The sequence below is a fragment of the Cyprinus carpio genome, chromosome B20 (assembly GCF_018340385.1).
Source record: "Cyprinus carpio isolate SPL01 chromosome B20, ASM1834038v1, whole genome shotgun sequence".
In the NCBI taxonomy this organism is placed as follows: domain Eukaryota; kingdom Metazoa; phylum Chordata; class Actinopteri; order Cypriniformes; family Cyprinidae; genus Cyprinus; species Cyprinus carpio.
In genome coordinates this window covers 15,336,029-15,356,445 of record NC_056616.1, presented here as the reverse complement: position 1 = coordinate 15,356,445, position 20,417 = coordinate 15,336,029, and the positions used below count along the sequence as shown (strand labels likewise).

At 36.6% G+C, this 20,417-nt stretch overlaps 2 protein-coding genes across 3 annotated transcripts; both read left to right on the top strand.

The window, feature by feature from the left end:
• Window positions 1-781: 781 nt before the first annotated feature.
• On the top strand, window positions 782-4,846 carry LOC109113735 (damage-control phosphatase ARMT1-like). Its single transcript, XM_019126553.2, has 5 exons — window positions 782-1,060; window positions 1,520-1,625; window positions 1,751-1,992; window positions 2,618-2,783; window positions 3,126-4,846. Exons 1-5 carry the CDS (start codon window positions 1,008-1,010, stop codon window positions 3,903-3,905), a joined length of 1,347 nt encoding a protein of 448 aa, XP_018982098.2. The 5' UTR covers window positions 782-1,007; the 3' UTR covers window positions 3,906-4,846.
• Window positions 4,847-6,538: 1,692 nt separating this feature from the next.
• Window positions 6,539-19,756, top strand: LOC109100963 (estrogen receptor). 2 transcript variants are annotated; one of them, XM_042747411.1, is made up of 9 exons: window positions 6,539-6,658; window positions 7,276-7,706; window positions 9,525-9,748; window positions 13,722-13,838; window positions 16,268-16,606; window positions 17,362-17,500; window positions 18,524-18,657; window positions 18,939-19,122; window positions 19,254-19,756. In XM_042747411.1, the coding sequence occupies exons 2-9, from the start codon at window positions 7,387-7,389 to the stop codon at window positions 19,558-19,560; spliced, it is 1,764 nt and encodes a 587-aa protein (XP_042603345.1). In that variant the 5' UTR covers window positions 6,539-6,658; window positions 7,276-7,386; the 3' UTR covers window positions 19,561-19,756. The 2 variants fall into 2 exon arrangements, with proteins under 2 accessions (XP_042603345.1, XP_042603344.1); XM_042747410.1 differs by lacking the exon at window positions 6,539-6,658 and having other exon boundaries at window positions 6,995-7,706.
• The last annotated feature ends 661 nt before the right edge of the window (window positions 19,757-20,417 follow it).

Below are 20,417 nucleotides of genomic sequence, written 5' to 3'. Positions count from 1 at the left end.
AATGCAAAATGAGGATGCCAGCTTCGAGTTGTGGGTTTGCAAAAAAAGAACGAGGAAAGGGAAGTTGGGGGTGGTGTCTCCAGAGTAAGCTGTGTGTTAGGGCCATGTGGTCTGGTGGGGAGATAAATGCATCTGGGACTATGGTTTCTGTTTCCAATTTCCGAAAATCACATTAGCATCATTAAATATGGTTTAGTCAGAATTGCTGCTGCTGTCTGTAGACAGAATAATAAAATGTCACTGGTTTAGAAATTAGTATAATATCCATATCAAGCAAGCAACATTTTCAATACATATAGATTAGATATATAAAACAAACCTGACTTATCTTTTTTAAGCCAATGACAGTAAATCAGTAACAAGAGCCACTTAAGGAGGTCCATGAAAAGGTCATCCTGAGATAGTACTATATAGTTCAAAATACAAATACTAATACGAAGCTGATTCTCTCGGGTCTTTTCTGGACAAGCTATTGTTTAGCTGTGTGGCCGGCTGGTCACCCAGCTTGATCAGCTGAAAAGTGGCCAAAAATCCTCTAAAATCAGCCAATTAACAGACCAGGCTGAGACTAGCTCCAGACCATCTGGTTTAGATGTTTTCTTTTCACCAGTGCAGGCTTGTTCAAATTGAATCGATGTTAAATTAAATATAAAACGCAGCTTTGAATGCCAGGTTAATTTGAACAAAAACTATCTGAATAGTGTCGTATGTCTGATAGGCTACTGTGTGTTTGTGTGTGTTTCTGTGCATGGCCACTAGAGGACAGTAGTGTCAACGATAAAGCGACATCGACAGCTAAAGTCGAGGATTCCGCATAAGACTACAACAAATAACACGCTAATGTGTGTGATTGTAGGTGTTCCCACGATATGCGAGTAAAGGACACAGCGTGTATTCAGTTATTTTATACCTTCACATTACATTGTGAACTGGTCACCGATCGTTCTCAAATAAAGTTTGTTGAAAATCCCTTCTTCTGACGTTAGTCCTTCTTCCTGTTTGCAAAGATGGAGGCAGAGGGAATATCGGCCCCGCTGTCACTCTCTGCGGAGTTTGAGGGGTATGTCTTTATGATCTGAGATATGCTTTGATGCGTCACCGTTGACGTCGTTTATATGAAAATAGGCCACGGCACGAAATTTATCGTCTGTTTACATGTTGTTCAGTAATAACGAATGTATGCTGCGTTTAGTGAAATAGTGTCAATGGCTGTGTTTCAAAACAACCCAGAGATCTGGCTGCCTAAACAGCATTTATGGGCAACATTGGCAGTTTAAAGTCATGCACTGTCGAATGCAGTCTGTAGTTGACAAACCAGCTTTCGAGACACATTAATTTCAGTAACCATGCTGCTGCTGCTGGATGTGGATGTAATGACACTGACATTATCAACCACTATTATCACCTAGTAATGGACTTTATTTATGGACTTATTCCTCAAGTTACTAGTGCTAGTGAAATCTATTTTTCCTGAATCACACAATTTACATCTAAAATGTTTAATGTTCCCCATGTCTAGGTCCTTTGCCTATCTGACCGTGAGAGACAGACTCCCAACCATTCTCACAAAAGTGATCGACACGTTACACCGCAATAAAGACAATTTCTTCAAACAATATGGAAAGGTGTGTATATGATCTTTGCTTTTTTACATTTAGCAGTGTTATATTTTCATGTGATTGATAAAATAAAATGGCCCTGCGTGTACTTGTTTTCCTAGATTTAACTTCTGTACCATGTGTTTTTTCAGGAGGGGGTCCAGGCAGAGAAGACGGCCATCTCCTTCCTGTCCAGGCTGAGGAATGAACTGCAGACAGACAAACCCGTGCTGTCTCTGACTGATAATGCTGAGGACTCAGAGGCCTGGAATGAATACATGCGAAGACAGCAGGACCTGATGGAGGACGGGAGGCCTGTCAGCTGGTTCAAGTCTCCATGGCTCTATATGGAGTGTTACATGTACCGGAGGATCCAAGAGGCTCTGTATATGAAGTAAAGCAAATCAGCTTACTCCATACATTGAGCAATCAAAACTTCAGTGAAATTATTACTGTGGTTATTTTCACAGTTTACACAATTTAATTAAAAGTCAAAATATCGTAAAGTTTAATTGATCTTCATCATTTAATAGTATAAAATCTACTTTTTTCTATATCATTTATTAATGATATACTCAATCATTAAATAAGTGGTCGTCTTAGTCTTCAAACGGACACATGGTCATATGGCATGCATTAATTTACTATTAAATTGGTATTAATTAGGTATTTAAAACAAGTTAAATTAATGGGTAAAATCAGCAATAAGAAAGAAAGTTCTTTTAATAAGAGAACAGATTTATAACAGGAACACCACTGAAATATGTACAGGTCTAAATGAATTTAAAGGTATGACTTGCCTTAGAAATGCTATGGTGTTGCAATTGATGAAGTAGTTTACATCATTTTTAGAGCTGTTGTAAATAAAAAGGCACTGATGGTCATTTAAAGTGCTATCTATAAGTATTTTTATAATTAATAGTAGTAATTGAATAATTAACCCGGTTAATTGTACTCTCCATGTTGCATTGGTACATTTTGAATTGTTGAAACTGACTACTTTCATTTTGTTTTCAAAGTCCACCGATGGATAAGTTTGACGTGTTTAAGGAGGGAAAGACGCAAAGCTACTTTGAATCTCAACAAGCCATTAAAACCCTCTGTACATACCTTCAGGAGCTCATCACTAACATGGAGAACATGACTGAGATTCAGCTGCGAGACAACTTTCTCAAGTTACTCCAGGTTAGTGTCTCCGTGATCCTAGCTGCAGCGTATAATGATCCCTTCCATTAAAAACAATTGTTATTGGGACATTATGTTTCTACGACATCAGAACACAACATCAAAAACTAGGAAAATCATCTTGTTTGCGTGGAGATGGAAGATTCTAATTGAATTCAGTGAGCCATAAGCTTAAAGAGCCACATCTTTAATTTAGAAGAGAATCTTGTTACCTGAATGACATCCAGTTTGTGCTGCCAAGGAGTGGCTACTGTTTTCAGCATGCGCTTGTGTACTTTATTGATATTACACTGTTTGTGATAGCTTAATGCCACATAATCTGGTTTACTGTGTGTTTTGAAGATCTCTCTGTGGGGAAACAAGTGTGATCTGTCCATCTCTGCCGGTCAGGACAACTCTCAAAAGTCCAGTCCCATCGATTCTCTTCCTGATCTCCAGCGCTTCATCCTAGTGGATGACTCCAGCATGGTTTGGTCAACGCTGGTTGCTGCTCAAGGAGCCGGATCCTCTGGGAAGAAGCATGCCAGAGTGGACATTATTTTAGACAATGCTGGTTTTGAGCTCATTACCGATCTAGTCCTTGCTGACTTTCTTGTTTCTGCCGGACTAGCCAAGCAAATCCGATTTCATGGGAAGTCCATCCCATGGTTCGTCTCAGACGTCACCAAACAAGACTTTGAGTGGACCATCATGCAGACCATGGCGGCCAATCACAAGTGGATGTCAGCCAGCGGTGTCCAATGGAAGCATTTCATGAAGGAGGGTACATGGTCCTACCATGACCACATTTTTTGGACCTTGCCCCATGAGTTCTGTGACATGGCGGTGGATGCAGCCGATCTCTACAGCACGCTCCAGGGCTCTGATCTGATTCTCTTCAAAGGAGACCTTAACTACCGGAAGCTTACTGGAGATAGGAAATGGGAGCACACGGTTCCGTTTGATCAAGCACTGAGGGGGTTCCAGCCTGCCCCTCTCTGCAGTCTCAGGACACTGAAGGCTGATGTTCAGGTGGGCTTACAGCCAGGCCAGGCCGAGAAGCTCAGCTCTCAGGAGCCAGACTGGATGACTAATGGCAGATATGCAGTGGTTCAGTTTTCCAATCCATGCAGAGAACAGTAGGGTCATTTGTAAAGAAAAGAGAGTTCTCACTTAAGAGAAAATTGCTTAGAAGAAAGATATGAAGGAATAAAATGCACTGAAGATGCTGTTTTAGTTACCAATATGCCAAACAAATGTGGTGTTGTTTCTTCTTTGCTTGTAAGCAAATCGCATAATGAATCCTACCGATTCTGCAGATCAAACACTGAAATTAATCTCAACCTAAATAATGTCTTTGTTGACCATCTCTTGATCACAGTATAAGATTTTCTGTGTGTACTGCTGGTCTGTATTGTGTAGAAGTACAGTTACTTACAACTACAGATGTAAACATGGCAAAAAAACAAAACAAAACAAAAAATCATAGGAATCCATACGTGTTGTTTGGTATGAAACACAGTAAATAAAAAAGTAAAATGCTGAACGTGAATTTTAACTTCTAGTTCAATGCTATTGACCAAAACAACTTTTTCATGTGTTCTAATTTATGGGCTTTGCATGGAGTGCATAACTGAAAATAACCAATTAATGAAAACAATTCTAGTAGTGTAATGGCAAAATTGAATGTATGAGGGATTTAAATGTAAAGGGATTTAAATTGCCATCCAATGTTGTTGTTTTGTTTTTTTAAACAAAGCACAAATTCACAATGATTTACTAATGTCATCATAAGGAAATACGTTCTGCATTCTGGCTGATGAAAATAAAATACTGGCCATACATATCTCAGAGAGTTATTGTTGTTTACAGTTTGGATTGACTAGCACTTTCAAAGCAAGTTTACCAGGTTTTCCAGTGTCTGTTGGGATGAAAATTGCACCATGATGATTTCATTTAGCTTATTTATGAGCATGCTGGAAACAGATGCTAGTCAGGATACCGTGTTTATGTACTTGCACTTGTTAAAATGATAACTGTTTTGAAAATGGAATACCACTGAATAAAGTTTAGGAAAAAAACTATTTCTCTTTTAAATGAAACTCTTAATTTAATTTTACTGAGTTTAACAAATGGTTTTAGAGATTCAATTCATTTCTTTTTAATAAATGAGCACTTTCTCATGTTTTTTTTCTTCCTAAGACATCAAACGCTTGCAGAAGTGTTCTCATGCTGCTTGTTGAACTATCCATTGAGAGCGCGATTTGTTTACTTTCACAGTATGTGTGTGTGTGTGTGTGGATGCTTCCTGGGTCTTCCAAGGAGCCTTGCCTCCATTCAGAGCAAAGAAATTAGACCACAAAAAAAAGAATTGATGTTACGTAATATTCACATGAACACTATCTTTTTGTGTTTAGGGGTCAGCGGAGGACTGTGTACATGCTGTTTTTCCTGAAAATCAAGGCCATGGTTTTGGTCTTTGAACTGTTCTAGTTCTCTTACTGCAAGAGCTAAGCTCAAAAGTAGACTTAAAGATTTCAGCTGGCCTAGTTGTTTAGTTAGTATGTTTTTATCAGAAACCTGCGGCAGCAGATCGAGACGTGTACTTTTTGCATGCATCATACAAACTGCATCACATAAAAGGTTATCAATACAGTTTGTTAAATTATCAGCTCTAGTTTTGTAAAAGTACATAGCTAATAATCAGCATGTTCCCTGTTTGCATTGTGCCTTTGTGTGATGAAACTGAATAAAGGGGGGAAAATCAGCATGTTTTAATTTAATGCATTAGCAGCCATTTTATTTGAGGACAGTGCTGCATATATTTGAATTAAAACAACAAATTATTATGAAAAAGAAAAATATATCCATTATTTGTGATTTTCCTAAATTTATAAGATTTTTAAAATGTTTTTTAAAAAATTATTTCTTCCCACAAAGGCTGCATTTATTTGATCAAAAAACAGGCTACAAAAAGAGTGTAATATTGTCAGATATTATTACAATTTAATTTTTTTTATTTTTAAACCTTAAAAACTAATGGCAAGTCTGAATTTTCAGCATCATTACTCCAGTCTCAGAGTCACACGGCCTTTCAGAAATCATTCTAATATGCTGATTTGGTGATGTTGAAAACAGTTGTGCTGCTTAATCATTTTGTAGAAACACATACTTTTCCCCAGGGTTCTTTATGTTTAAACTTATGTCTGAAGAAATCTTTGTAACATTACTGAACAATTTATGCAGCCTTTCTGAGTTAAAAGAATGTATTTGTGCATTAGTGTATATGTTAGCACATAGTTAGACAGTATTACTAAGTCAGTTAAAAATACTAATAATGTTCCTTTTTAAAAAAGGAAACCCAAACTCAATTACTCAAGCTTCCAACGCAGCATTTAATGAAGAGCACCGACACCTACACACTTTCCAATTCAGCTTTAAATAGCTGCCAGTACAGAGAAATTAATAGGAACAAACTAACTTGTGTGTCCCTTGTGAGTTGAACAATACTTAATTCCCTTATTTAACCTTTTGCAAAAATCTTTCAACGAATGTAGTTGATTCTCTGAAGCATAATTTCCGATGGGGACAGCATGTAAAGTGGTTTTAAAACACATCACCTGTAAAATCCAAAGGTTTTGGCAAGTGAATCAGGCGGTGACCTCCTATCTCTTGTTTACCTGGTTGCCATGACCTGCTCTGAAGAGTGACCATCAGTATCGACCTGGCTGTCTTTAATTTGTTTACCTCTTTTTTTTTTTTTTTTTTTTTGTCAGAGCCACAGACAGTGAAAGCAAGAAGGACACAGAAAGTCAGAGACACATCAGCGAGGGGATGCACCCAGGCTACTTGTGATGGGGTTAAACTTATAAATCAGAGGACTGGTTTGAATTTTGGTAAGGGCTACATAAAGGAGTTAATAACTGATTCTAGTCTTTATAGTTTCCACAAGAAACAATATTCAATGTGTCTACTGCTCTAGTGGTTTATAATCAAGCATTTCTTTCTATTATTAGTAGTTTCAGTTGAGTTTCCTGTCCTCTCTTTCCTGTTTAATAGAAAAGCACCTCACATCAGACCTGACATCTTGTACAGTTGCTCGAATCTTATCCTTCCTAAAGTGTAATATTTAAGGCTACAATAAGGATTTTTTGTTAGAACAGTAGTTTTAGATACTGAAAAAAAGAAAGAGATGGAAAATATAAAAAAGGGTATTTTAAGAAAGAAAGTGAAGGAAAAGCAGCCTCACATTTCTTAGAAAAACATCACACTTTGTCCTTTCAGCTCAAGGCGGACTGGAGGAGAGAGGAAGGTATTTTTTTATTTTTTAGGAGGAGTAGGCAGAACAGCGGGGCGGAAGCAAACAGAACAAGGGGGAGAGAGTTTGAGAAAGACAGTGGGAGGTTAAAAAAAAAGAAGACAAAAACAGTCTTTTGGTGGTTGCTTACGAACAGATAGTACCTTAAGTCATGCTGGCTGCGTGTGTGTTTCCATGGTGATGTCTGGAGGGCAGACCAGCGGAGAGGCTTCTGGTGCCAGGCAGCGACGCAGGACCAGCCCGAACCCGGAGATAGAAGACCTGGAGGGATTTTCCTCACCACCCACTGCCCACAAACTCTCACCCATGTACCCTAAGGAGGAGCACAGCACGGGGGGGATCAGTTCCTCTGTCAATTATCTAGATGGAGCCTATGAGTTCCCAAACCCCACACAGACCTACGGCACCTCGTCACCCGCCGAGCCTGCCTCGGTCGGATACTACACAGCTCCCCCGGACCCCCCTGCTGAAGAACATCTGCAGATCTTAGGCACTGGATCCGGCAGCCCTCTCATGTTTGCACCCTCCAGCCCTCAGTTGTCCCCATATCTGAACCATCATGGGGGACACCACTCGACCCACCAGGTGTCCTACTACCTGGACAGCCCTTCTAGCACCGTCTACAGGTCAGTTCAGCTTTAAATACAAGCTTTGGTAGTGGTCATGTTTTGGACACTTTTGTAAGAGAAGAATTCAAATTAAAGTTTTGAATGAACAATTTACAAGTTTGTGAATTTATTATACACAACTTTAAGAGATATATTGGATTTAAGACATTTTATAGATATTGAAAATGAACAATTATTATTTTTTTTTTTTGTCTTTTAACATCAGGTTTCTATTGCCATTTTAATGGTGAAATCCAGGTTAAACTTAAATAGTAAATATAACAGAAAGAAAAACTATATAACATGAACATATTGCCAGGTGTCCAGTTAATCAGATGAGGTGGTTCTGGAGGTCATTTACACCAGATTTCTGATTCATCGAGGCATAATGTTTGGTTTAGAACTTGAATCTTGCTTGGATACCTGCTTACCAAGGTTCATTTTTTACAAACAACACCTTACATACACAAAGCCTGGTGAAACAATTCTGGCACATTTTGTGAACATGTTTGATTTGGATACAAACCATGACTTGAAATAAATTGATGTAATAAATTGAGTACCATTATTAGCCAACGCTTGAACATTTAAACTAAACTTTTTTTCTTTTTTTTTGGTAACAATATTTCAAAGGTTAAATATATGGTAAAAAAAAAAAAATAATTATTCATGTTTTTTCTTGAGTAAAAATCTGTTTAATGTGCCTAATGGGTTATGGCCATAGATTTGTGTATGACCAACATTTAATGCTAGATGGTCTTGATGGCATTTGGTTTCTTTTTGAATTGAAGAATGAGTATTACTTCATATTAAAGTGGTTTACACTTTTTCCCCCCTGCAGGACATGTTGAAATTGTTTTTTGACTAATTAGAGTTTATTTTATTTGTTGTTATTTTGTTTTAGGCTTGTGGTTTTGTTTTTTTGATTTTTTTTTGTTCTTGGAAAGAAGAAGGTTAGGATTTTTAACATTTGCAGAGCCTCTGATCAAATTCTGTCTCTAGACCTTGAGGAAAGTACGATTAGTGAAAACAACAGTGGTACTGTCTGAACACACAGGGAGTACTTGAACTGAAAAGCGATCTGGTACAGTTAATGGATTACTAAAAAAATACAGCATGTGAATGAATAAACTATTATTAGTAAAGCCTAATGTTTAAATTTTTTGTTTACTTGTTCTGACAGATGAGAATATTAATTCATCCACTGCTTTAGGCTGCTTGGGGACCCCAGTTGTCATCTGATGACACTGGACAGCACTGCAGTTCATTTTTAAGGTTATGCAAAAAACCGGTTGGAAATCAGAATTAAAAATAAAATAAATATTTACAAACACTGGAACAAGAGGTCAGAAGGAAATGGGGATGGGCACACTTGTCCCCTGTTTGCAGTCACGTACATATTCTCCTTGGATATTACAAATTTGTATCTAAAGATATTATATATACATAATTTATATTTAATTATTTATAGGAATGCAGTTTTATGGTACCATATTGGTTATCGGATGATATAAGGGATTTTTTAAATTATTATTATTATTTCCCATATCCCATAATTTAATAAATCCTGTTGTGTGGCCTAAATTCACTTGCCACTTTTAACCTAACTGATTTTAGATATATTTTAGACATATTTAGATAAAATAGAATCGATTTTAATATCTACAATAAGATAGAAATAACTATCAACTTAAAGGCATAGGCCAGAATTTTAATAGCTACTGCTGCAGGAAGCGTGAATTACAACACATCAGTCAGTTTCTCTGCTGTGGTGAGTTATCCTGGTTTCTATCATCATCCACTCTATCTTGACATCTTCCCTTTTTCTGTCTGTAGGTCCAGTGTTGTGTGTTCTCAGCAGGCAGGTGTTGGTTTGTGTGAGGAGCTGTGCAGTGCCACTGACAGACAGGAGCTGTACTCCGGATCAAGGGCCGCAGGAGGGTTTGATTCAGAGAAGGAGATGCGCTTCTGTGCGGTGTGCAGTGACTATGCGTCTGGCTATCATTATGGAGTGTGGTCCTGTGAGGGATGCAAAGCTTTCTTCAAGAGAAGCATTCAAGGTAACCAATCTGTTACACGCACAGTCTTGCTGTTTTGAATATCAGCGTGACTATGACTCTATGTAGTAAAAAAAAAGAAAAAAAATAGTGTTTGCAAATGAATCAGTTCTGCATATTGTTAAATACCACTTAAAAACAAAGCCACTGTCGCCACCTACTGGTGCATCGATGTAAGAAAGATTCCCCTAAAATACCTACCAAGAATGCACAGACAGAAAATTTTTTGATTAGGGAATTTATTAGCTTGAGTGCCACGTTTTTAGAACATCATATTATGCGCAAATAATAATAATAATAAATAAAGACGAAAAAAAAAAAGAAACTCAAGCACAACGGGGAAACACGTCTAGCCTAGCGCATGCATGTTTACATAGAAACATCATGGAAGACGCATTCTGTGTTAAGTAAACAGCCCCTCAGTGCTGGGGGTAATAATGGTAATTTTAGATGACCTTTCAGATGTATTTAATTATAAAACACTTTATAATCTATAACATTTATTAACAACTTATTTAATATTTTCTCTAAACCTTCTTCTTGTAGGCCTATGTTAAGACAAGCACCTGCAATAATGGCCAAATGAAAGATACAGTGTGTGTGAATTTCACATTATAATGTAAGCATCATTAATGACCCCCTGTGTTTAATAATAATAATAATAATAATAATAATAATAATAATAATAATAATAATAATAATAATAATAATAATAATAAAAGACTGATTAGTGAAATTAAAGAATGATTTAATAATAAAAAAAGAGAATGATTAGTGTCTCTAATTGGCCTGTTTAGCTAAGGCCTCAAAACACTTATTTACTGGTACAGTATTGCATGATTTGTAGATTATATTTAATAGTTTATTGCAAAAACGTTTGCAGTTAGTTTTTAATATTACATTTTTAAGGGCTCTACACTTACTTTTTTTACATTTCTTTTCAGGATCACTAGTGCTCCTACTTTAGATTTATAAACTTTTATCAAAATTTTAATTAAACAATAAACTCAATTAAATTAATAAGATACAATCAGGAAGAATAAGTTACCAGTCAAATGAAATCAGCATCAACAATTCATCTTTGCATGGCACAGAAGAGCACAAATGGCATTAATGAATATTTACAGAATTTTTGACAAGACTCAGGTGGCATCAGTGCATCTCATAATAACAATGCTATGATATTAATATAAGTTTTAAATATAAAGTTTTAATAAATAAATTTAAATGATTTAAAGGGATACTCCATCCAAGAATGAAAATTTTGTCATTAATCACTTAGCCCCATGTCGTTCCAAACCCATAAAAGCTTTGTTCATCTTTGGAACACAATTTAAGATATTTTGGATAAAAACCGGGAGGCTTGTGACTGTCCCATTGACTGCCAAGTAAATTACACTGTCAAGGTCCAGAAAAGTATGAAAGACATCGTCAGAATAGTCCATCTGCCATCAGTGGTTCAACCATAACGTTATGAAGCAACAAGAATACTTTTTGTACACGAAGAAAACAAAAATAATGACTTTATTCAACAACTTGTCTCCTCTGTATCTCACTGCATCTCCGTAGCGACATTTTGGAGAATGTCCGCTGAACGCAGGCAATTTTATTTATTATGTGTTAGCGGTGTTTTGGTGATTATTTTTTTAAATTTATTTACACTTTGATCTGAGAGAAAACAGAGCATCCATGTGGCATGGCTGACACAGAAGAGCATAAGCTTTTGAGGTGGAGTATACCTTTAAATGACTCAGTTTATGTTTTAAAAATTAAACAGAATCCACGAGTAGGTGGCAGCAAGTCACTGTCTTTGTCACTGAATCATTCATTCAATCGATTGTTCAAATGGCTGATTTATTTAGGAACGAAGCAAGTGACTCTTTATGAATGGGTCATTGAATCATTGACTCACTCGATTTGTTCAAAAACAAAGATTCATTCATAAACGAAACAGCACTGTGTCAAAGACTATAGATGCGCAATGGCTCATTAAACTACATTTTTGTTGATGAAATAGAGCAAAATAGACAACAGTATTCCTAAAATGTAACCAATTACTATTGTAGCCTATTAACTTTTGTATAAAATCAAAAATGTATAAAACTGTTGTATGAATTCAGTTTCACATTTGCAAACCCTCTTTATAATCATTAAAAAGCTGTTAATTCTCCATAGTTCATCGCGATCTCACAAACTTCCATTTTAATTAAATAAGCTCTATACACTGTACACTGAATCTATTATTTACATTGTCTCTACACTTTGTTACAATGAATGACAAAAACATTGGTCTGTTTTCATGATCTTTGCTGCGAGGAGCATCACGCGCAGTGATAGAGAAGCATCTCTATTGGCTGCAGTCTGCAGGTATAATGGCAAAAGACTGCACTGCGCAGCGAACTATAAACAAAGCGCTACGATTATATGCAAAACTGGGATCGCTTTCGTAGTCTTTTGAATGGATAAAATATAGAAATCACTTTAATTTACAAATAAACCTAACCAGTTGGAAGTGAAACACTGTCCCCCCTTGAATTCACTCCCCGGACTCCTTCCCCACTGTGAAAAAGAAAAATAATTCGATTTTCCTTGATTTTCTAATAGTCATTTTCAAGTCAAGGCCTTACGCTTTCAAATACAATTTCAAATGTGTGAATGTATGCCACAGATAATCATCCTTGCATGTTCCCTACTGTCCTTCCTTTTAAAGCTGAAAGAAAAAGGTGAAAATCAAAGTCTCCCATGTGCTAGATTTGATGAGAGGCTGCCTGATATGTACAATGGAAGCACACAGATGTTTCTGCTCGCACCTTATTTGCAGTTTTGTATTGCGTTGGAAGGGGGTGCAGATCTGGGTGGGTTTGGTGAAATGAGATGCCGGGTAGGTGTTTTGAGCTTGACCTTGACATGCAAGCTCCTGATGAGCTCTTTCCTGGGGCAGGTAACTCCTGCTGACTTTAACTGCCATTCTGGTGAGGAAAACTGAGCAGAAAACTGGAGGAAAATGACTGTAAGTGTGTACCAGACAAATGGGTTTTAGGACACACTGTGTGAGGGGAATTACAGTAAGAGAGTGTAGAATGATAGACAGCCAAGATGTTTAGGAGAGACAGACTATCAGGACAGGAAGGCAGAGAGAAGAGCAAAGAAATAGATTTTGGATCTGGGTTTCATAAAGGATTTTTTTTTTTTTTAAGTAGCCTTTGTATAATTTAAGTTGCTTATATATACAGTTGTTTTAATATAATATGATCCCAGCAATAAAACAATAGTTATAATTCAGATCCCTATAGTCACAGTCTTTAATGCATTTTTTTTTTAAATAAAAAATGTACTTGTGGAGCCAGGGCTTACTTTCTTATGTAAATTAATGTAAAATCACTTTCACTGTAAAATATATCTAAAATATACATTATATAAACTGCACATATAATACAAACTACACAAAAACACATATTAAAATAACTTGCCCATCAGAAATGAAATTACTTTTTCCTTATAAAAAAAATTTCTGAGTGAGCTGCCACCCAAAATAGCTTTTTAACCTAAAATCTGTTTACAGCTATTATCTTGTTCACATTCAAATTTTCATGTTTTGGATTATCTGTTGTAGAATATGGCATTATGATTATGTGCATGGTTTTATACAATGGTTTGGATGTCAGTGTGTATGTGTTTTTGTGTAGGTCTGTGACATTTCAGGCTGAGACACCATCATCTAATTTAAAATTTAATTTGGAGCGCTGGAACAGCATGTACCTGCTCTCAGCGCTTAATCAGATCCAAGGCCGTTGATGCGCTGCACTGCACTCTTTGTTGCTTCTGACGGAACAGTATTTACATATCGCTAATACAAAGTTAAAAAAAGAAAACATCTCTGAAAGCTGATCTTAAAAAAGTACTTTACTGTTTAAGCATGAATTCGAGGGTAAAACAATGATCAAAAACAAACCCTACTTCATTTTTCTGCCTCTAGGTCATAATGACTATGTTTGTCCGGCAACCAACCAGTGCACTATTGACAGAAACCGCAGGAAGAGCTGCCAAGCATGCAGACTACGCAAGTGTTATGAAGTAGGCATGATGAAAGGAGGTACATAAAAGATTTCTCTCTCTTTATGTCTCACATACACATATATTTATCTGTCATGATCTCCCACATTTAAAGCAGCATCTAGAGTAGAGTTTCCCCTACTTCTGTCTAGGGTTGGGTAACATTCAGAATTTAATAATGGACTCCTTTTCAATTAATATGTGTAATTGGCCACAACAGTGAATGATTACTTTATGTACTATTACTTATTATATACTATCTTGGTTAATGTTTGTTAATTTCTTTTATTATGTGTGTGTGTGTGTGTGTGTGTGTGTGTGTGTGTGTGTGTGTGTGTGAGAGAGTTTGATTTATTTTTAATTTATTTTATTTTTTGTGTATTTTATTATTTTTTTATTTTTATTTTTTATAATTTGATATTATGTTTTTTTTATTTGCTTCTACCTACAGGCCATCAGAACTCTAAACACTCTGTAATGCTCACTCACATTCCTACAAATATGTATACAAACACGTATACCTCATGATGATTATTTTCCGTTACAAAGCGCATATGCACTTTAAAAACATACTGCACATATTACAGGATTACATTTTTTTTTTGGTATTATATTGCACTTATATTGTATTGCATTCTAATGTAGAATGCCTGAGCCTCAACCTAAGCATTTCAATGTGCAAATTGTCACTGACATAAACTTGAAATTGAAATTGACACTAGCTTTTCGATGTTAATTGTTTAGGGATAATTCACACTGAAAAAAAAGAAGAAGAAAAGAAGCCCCATCGTCTGAAATGCAGAAATAATTCACACTGAAAACAAATACTTAAAAAATAACTTTATTTCATCATTTATGTAAATGTTTTTGAATTTCATACCATGCCCTATTGAAAAATTAATTACATTCATTTCATTCTAAGTATACTACTAATATATTTACATATTTAAGTACTTAAGAAAAATACCTGCAATTGTACTTTTAATATTCTAAACTGGTAGGCTATACTTTAAGTCTGCTACATTGGAACAACAAAATTTTGTACTTAATGCACTTAACCCTCTGGTGCTGTTCAGTCATTTTAGACCAAAAAAAAAGTTATTTAAAAAATCTAAATTTAAAAAATCACTATTCATTGCAATGGTACAAAACTCTGTTGACTTATGGCAGTAGCTATGTGACGCGCGATTCGAAAAAGCTAAATGGTCATTGAAAAATTAGTCACATTTGTGTTGTTCACGGTCGCACCGCCATAGGAAATGAATGGGAAAAATATGAAAATACAAACATGTTTTTGTGTGTACAATCTACAAATCAGCCACAATATGTGACCCTGGACCACAAAACCAGTCTTAAGTGTCGATTTTTGGAAATTGAGATTTATACGTCATCTCAAAGCTGAATAATTAAGCTTTCCATTGATGTATGGTTTATTAGAGTTGGACAATATTTGGCTGAGATGCAACTATTTGAAAATCTAGAATCTGAGGGTGTAAAAAAAATCAAAATATTGTGAAAATCACCTTTATAGTTGTCCAAATGAATTCTTAGCAATGCATATAACTAATCAAAAATGAAGTTTTTATATATTTACAGTAGGAAATTTACAAAATATTTTCATGGAACATGATACTTAATATCCTACTGATTTTTGGCATAAAATAAAAAAAAAATCATAATTTTGACCCATACAATGTATTTTTGGCTATTGCTACAAATATACCCAGTGACTTAAGACTGGTTTTGTGGTCCAGGGTCACGTATGGCTATATGGGCATCTAATGGCTACACCATAGTATTAAAGATGATTTTGATTATTTTTTTCCACAAGGTGGAACAAATCTGCTTCAATTCAATGGATTTTAAATACTTTTGCTCTATTTTTAACTTAAATATTGCATCAATTGAAAAATTATATATATATTTTTATAATTTGTTTTACATTTTATACTGAAAATAGTCCATAATTTAGATATTAATATGAATTAGTAAAATGAAATACAATCAAAATGCTAAATATAAAAAAAAAAAACTATTGAAATGAAATAAAATTAGTACACGATAATGGCCTCCGGTCTGTTTTGACCGGCGTACAAGTGTGACTCCTAAATGAACAATACCAGAGGGTTAATTGTGTGAAAGTAGTGGTGACGTCCAACTAAATATATACTGAAGATCATACAGTCCACATCAATAATGACATTAAACACATTTTAGGCTTAACATTAAGAAATATGCATTGTGCACAATGTAATTATAATTTTTAATCAGTAAGTCTTGAGTGATTTGTCAGTAAATATGTTAATAGATTTGATCTATACTTGATATGAAATAAAATGTATTTTAAATATATATCTTTTTTTACTAGGAGGTTCACATATACTGCACAGTCTTTCATTTTTCTCTGCTGTCAAATAGTTTGAACATAGGATAGAATAAAAGTAATAACCTGCATGTTTTCCATTGCAGGTATTCGTAAGGAGCGCGGAGGCCGCGCTATCAGGCGTGACAGGAGGAGGAGCGGTAATGAAGATCGTTTCAAGAGCTACAGTGAGCACTCAAGCCGCACCGGTCTGAGAACAGCTCCTCCGCAGGACAGGAGGAAGAAGAGCAGTGGTGGTGTGGTCAGCGCTCTATGCATGCCTCCTGACCAGGTGCTGGTGTTGCTTCTGGGGGCAGAGCCGCCAGCTGTCTGCTCACGACAGAAACACAGCCGCCCATACACCGAGATCACCATGATGTCCCTGCTCACAAACATGGCTGACAAAGAACTCGTCCACATGATCGCCTGGGCTAAGAAAGTACCAGGTAAAACCCTTTCAAAGATCAATTAAAGTTGCTTTAACTGAGAGTGCAACATTAAGGGAGGGGGTTTTAAATCCAAAGGAAACAGAACCCCTGGTGACAGCCTTGCCAAGTTTTTGTAACCGTGGCAGCAGGTTTTGACAGCACAGGTGGCAGAGATTCAAATGACAAGGTCACAGGCGCGAAGGTAAAGAAGATGGGTGTTATTACAGTGTTTCAGCTTGATTTGGCCTCCAGCTGAGTTTGCACACATTAAAAGACCTGCTGGGAGTTTTAAGGGAGCCATTATACAGTATCTGATGTTCAGATGTCTTAATTAACCCTCCCCGGAGAAGGAAACAATTTAACTTATCGTGAGATACAGCGGATATAACTTAAATGTTGGGTTAAAACCTCATCATCAAGTGGTGAATCATTTTACTAATAGTACTATTAAATGTGATTTGCAACCCATCCTTGTGCTACAGACTTGAATGATACCTCAAATCATGCAGCTTGATGAGAAGAGGTATGCTGATGATAGGTGAAAAATCCTATGAATTCACATTGAACAAGTGTCCTAAACCATATCTAGGGACCAGAATATCATAGAGCCAATTAAGTAACTGCCTAGCAACCACCTGTATTACAGAACAGCTGCCCAGAACTGACTAACTACCCTGACTAAATGTAGTAATTTCTTTTAAAAACAAAATTGAACTGACCCCAAATGAGTGAACAGTAGTGTATGAAGCATGACGTCTCTCTGTTCTCTCCAGGCTTCCAGGATCTCTCTCTGCACGATCAGGTTCAGTTGTTGGAGAGTACTTGGCTGGAGGTGTTGATGATCGGCCTCATATGGAGGTCTATTCATTCACCTGGAAAACTCATCTTTGCTCAGGATCTCATCCTCGATAGGTACTGGATGTTCTGCACCTCCTCTCGCAGGCCACTGTTAAATAAGTATTTCCACTTTTTTGTATACATCTATATTGGAATAACTAATTTAGTGAGGCTATAATAAAATTAAATTATAAGAATCCAATTTAATGACTCGCTCTCGCTGTTATGGTCACATATACAGGTATTCATCTAGTCAGACATGGAAAAGTGTGCAACCATGCTTTGAAAACATTAAATTGTTTTGATTACATTTAGCCTTGATTGACAGAAACCTGTGGGGACACCTGTTATACTCTAACAAAACTCAACTCAACTTTATTTTAGTCTCAGGCAATCTTACTTGATACTGATGCTGTGAGGGTGATTGTGGGCTTTTCGAGATGTCAAACTGACCTGATGCATTCGCTCTGCATGTGCTTATTTTTTGCCTCAATTTCATAAAGAACATTGAGTTGCATGTGGTTTTGTCCCCTTGCAGACGGCATCTGGTCCAGCAGAGCTCCGTGTCTAATAAAATGAGATTGAATGATTATGAAACGAAAACTAGATTGTTAAAAAGGACGTGAACTGTATACCTGAGTGCCTAGTGCTCCTCTTCAGAAGAGCATGTCACAGGTAGATAGTAATTAGGACCCGGCTGGGAGCAGGCTCTTTAATGGGCTTCTGAAGAACAGCGTCATCACTGACTAAAGCAATACGAATCTAATCAAAACCAGCATCCGTAAAAAGTAAAGAGTCGTGAGCTTGGTGGTTTAATAAAGCATCCTGGAGGACGAAGGAGAAAGGCTGAGTAACGATTTGGATGGGACTGAAAAGATAATATGGCTGAATGAGAGAAAGGAAGGAGGCTAGGATAAGAACTGGCGAAAGACAGCTGATCTACAGAGAGTCCATTAGAGGTCCAGTCTTTAAGTAAATAGTATATTCAATGTTTACAGCTCCACTAGAAAAATACAGAGCTATTTTAAGGCACATATCACAGTAAATGGTACAAACAATCTCCCAGCATGCATAAAGTGCTGGTCTACCTCTTTACAGGAGTGAAGGAGAATGTGTCGAGGGGATGGCTGAGATTTTCGACATGCTCTTGGCGACTGTGACTCGCTTCCGTAATCTCAAACTCAAGCTGGAGGAATTTGTATGTCTCAAAGCCATCATACTTCTCAATTCTGGTGAGTCTGCAAGTCACAGAGAGTGAGTTGAGTACTTTGGAAATAAAATACACTTTGGAGCTTTCAATGGTATAAATTATTAAATGAACATTTGATTTTGACTGGTCAGTCATGTAGGATCCAATCCACCCACACAATCCCATCAACCTTCAATATGTGATCAAAAAATTAGCAGAGCTATTCTAAGCCAATATAAGTGTCTTACAACCCTAAACATGTCTTAGGTGTCAGTTAATGTATAATGCTTTAATGGTTATTGCTCATCTTTTCTGTCTGGTCAGGTGCATTTTCATTCTGCTCCAGTCAAGTGGAGCCCTTGATGGACAGCTTCATGGTGCAGTGCATGCTGGACAACATCACTGATGCCTTCATTTACGGCATCAGTAAATCAGGTGCCTCGCTGCAGCTGCAGTCCCGCCGCCAGGCCCAGCTCCTGCTGCTGCTCTCACACATCAGACACATGAGGTAAAGAACAAAAAAGATGATTAACACAAACATCATTTCATACACAATACCATTCAAAACAAAACAAACCAAAAAAAGACTGCTTATATTAGTCATGCACATTATATCTGCTATCTTTTTTTTTTTGAAAGCAACAAAGGAATGGAGCACTTATACCGAATGAAATGTAAGAATCGAGTCCCGCTGTATGACCTTCTGTTGGAGATGCTAGACGCCCAGCGATTCCATTCTTCAGGAAAGGTGCAGCGACTGTGGGCACAGAGTGAGAAAGACCACCCATCTACACCCACAACCAGCAGCAGCAGCCCCTCCAGAGGTCCTGGAGCCATGCTGTCCAACACTGCCTCTCACCCCTGCTGTGTACAATCTCAAGCAGTCAGTGCTGTCTCTCCTTGTGCCTTATCAAAGTCCACTTTAGATTCTGAAAGACCCATCTAGAAATGAACCTGTTAAAAATTATATATAAAAAAAAACATACCTGTAGAAATGGACAGGTTAAGTCTTCAGATAAGAACAAGGCTCCCAAACACTATACATCTGTGGTCACTTGATTCATTAGCTTTGAAAGACATTTTGAAAAAAAATAAAAAGGGCTCTTGGGCCTTTGTGGCACGCTGAGAGACAGATTAATGTAGAAGCTGCTATTTCTTCTTCTTCTTTTAAATGACCAATGGAGTGACAGCTTTGACATCACAAAGCTAAGCAAACAAACAAAAATATTAAAAGGAAAGAAAAAAGAGCAGGTGGCTTGTGAAGTACATCATAAACTAGCATTTCTGATGATTGACAGTGGAATGTCAATGTAACATCACTTAATAATCCTTGGTAACTAAAGTCTAAGCTCTAGTTACCAAGGATTATTAAGTTACTGTAGTGGTGTGTTACCTTAAATGTAGAAAAACTGATGAACTTCATATTGCAGCAAACGTGTTACACATTTTTCATGTTACTATTATTATATGCATTACAGCAATAACAATAAGTATGTATCATTACAAGCAGCGCTTAATATAAAACAAACTGAAAACAGGAGAAATGTTACTCTTGGAAAAAACAAGAAAAAATAAAAGGATGTGTGATATATTCTCGCAATCAGAGATATATTTATCAATAAAAATCACTGCTCTATTTTTAATATGTTAAATAAGTAATTTTAACTCGCATGGGGGAACTGCTCAGTGATTAGTGTTGACATAAGTGGAATCTTTTTGTGCAAAGATGTTTGCTTATTGGTTGGTTAATATGACAAAAATGTTCCATCCTATTTTTGCTGTGTTAAAGTGCTGTAATTGGGT

What these genes read in the sequence shown, in the direction of transcription:
- LOC109113735 (XM_019126553.2), top strand. Translation starts at nt 1,008, where the DNA reads ATGGAGGCAGAGGGAATATCGGCCCCGCTGTCACTCTCTGCGGAGTTT. An exon ending in CAAGAGGCTCTGTATATGAA is followed by an intron (nt 1,993 to 2,617) that starts GTAAAGCAAATC and finishes TTGTTTTCAAAG; the next exon opens with TCCACCGATGGATAAGTTTG. An exon ending in ACTTTCTCAAGTTACTCCAG is followed by an intron (nt 2,784 to 3,125) that starts GTTAGTGTCTCC and finishes TGTGTTTTGAAG; the next exon opens with ATCTCTCTGTGGGGAAACAA.
- LOC109100963 (XM_042747410.1), top strand. Translation starts at nt 7,255, where the DNA reads ATGGTGATGTCTGGAGGGCAGACCAGCGGAGAGGCTTCTGGTGCCAGG. An exon ending in CCTTCTAGCACCGTCTACAG is followed by an intron (nt 7,707 to 9,524) that starts GTCAGTTCAGCT and finishes TTCTGTCTGTAG; the next exon opens with GTCCAGTGTTGTGTGTTCTC. An exon ending in CAGGATCTCATCCTCGATAG is followed by an intron (nt 17,501 to 18,523) that starts GTACTGGATGTT and finishes ACCTCTTTACAG; the next exon opens with GAGTGAAGGAGAATGTGTCG.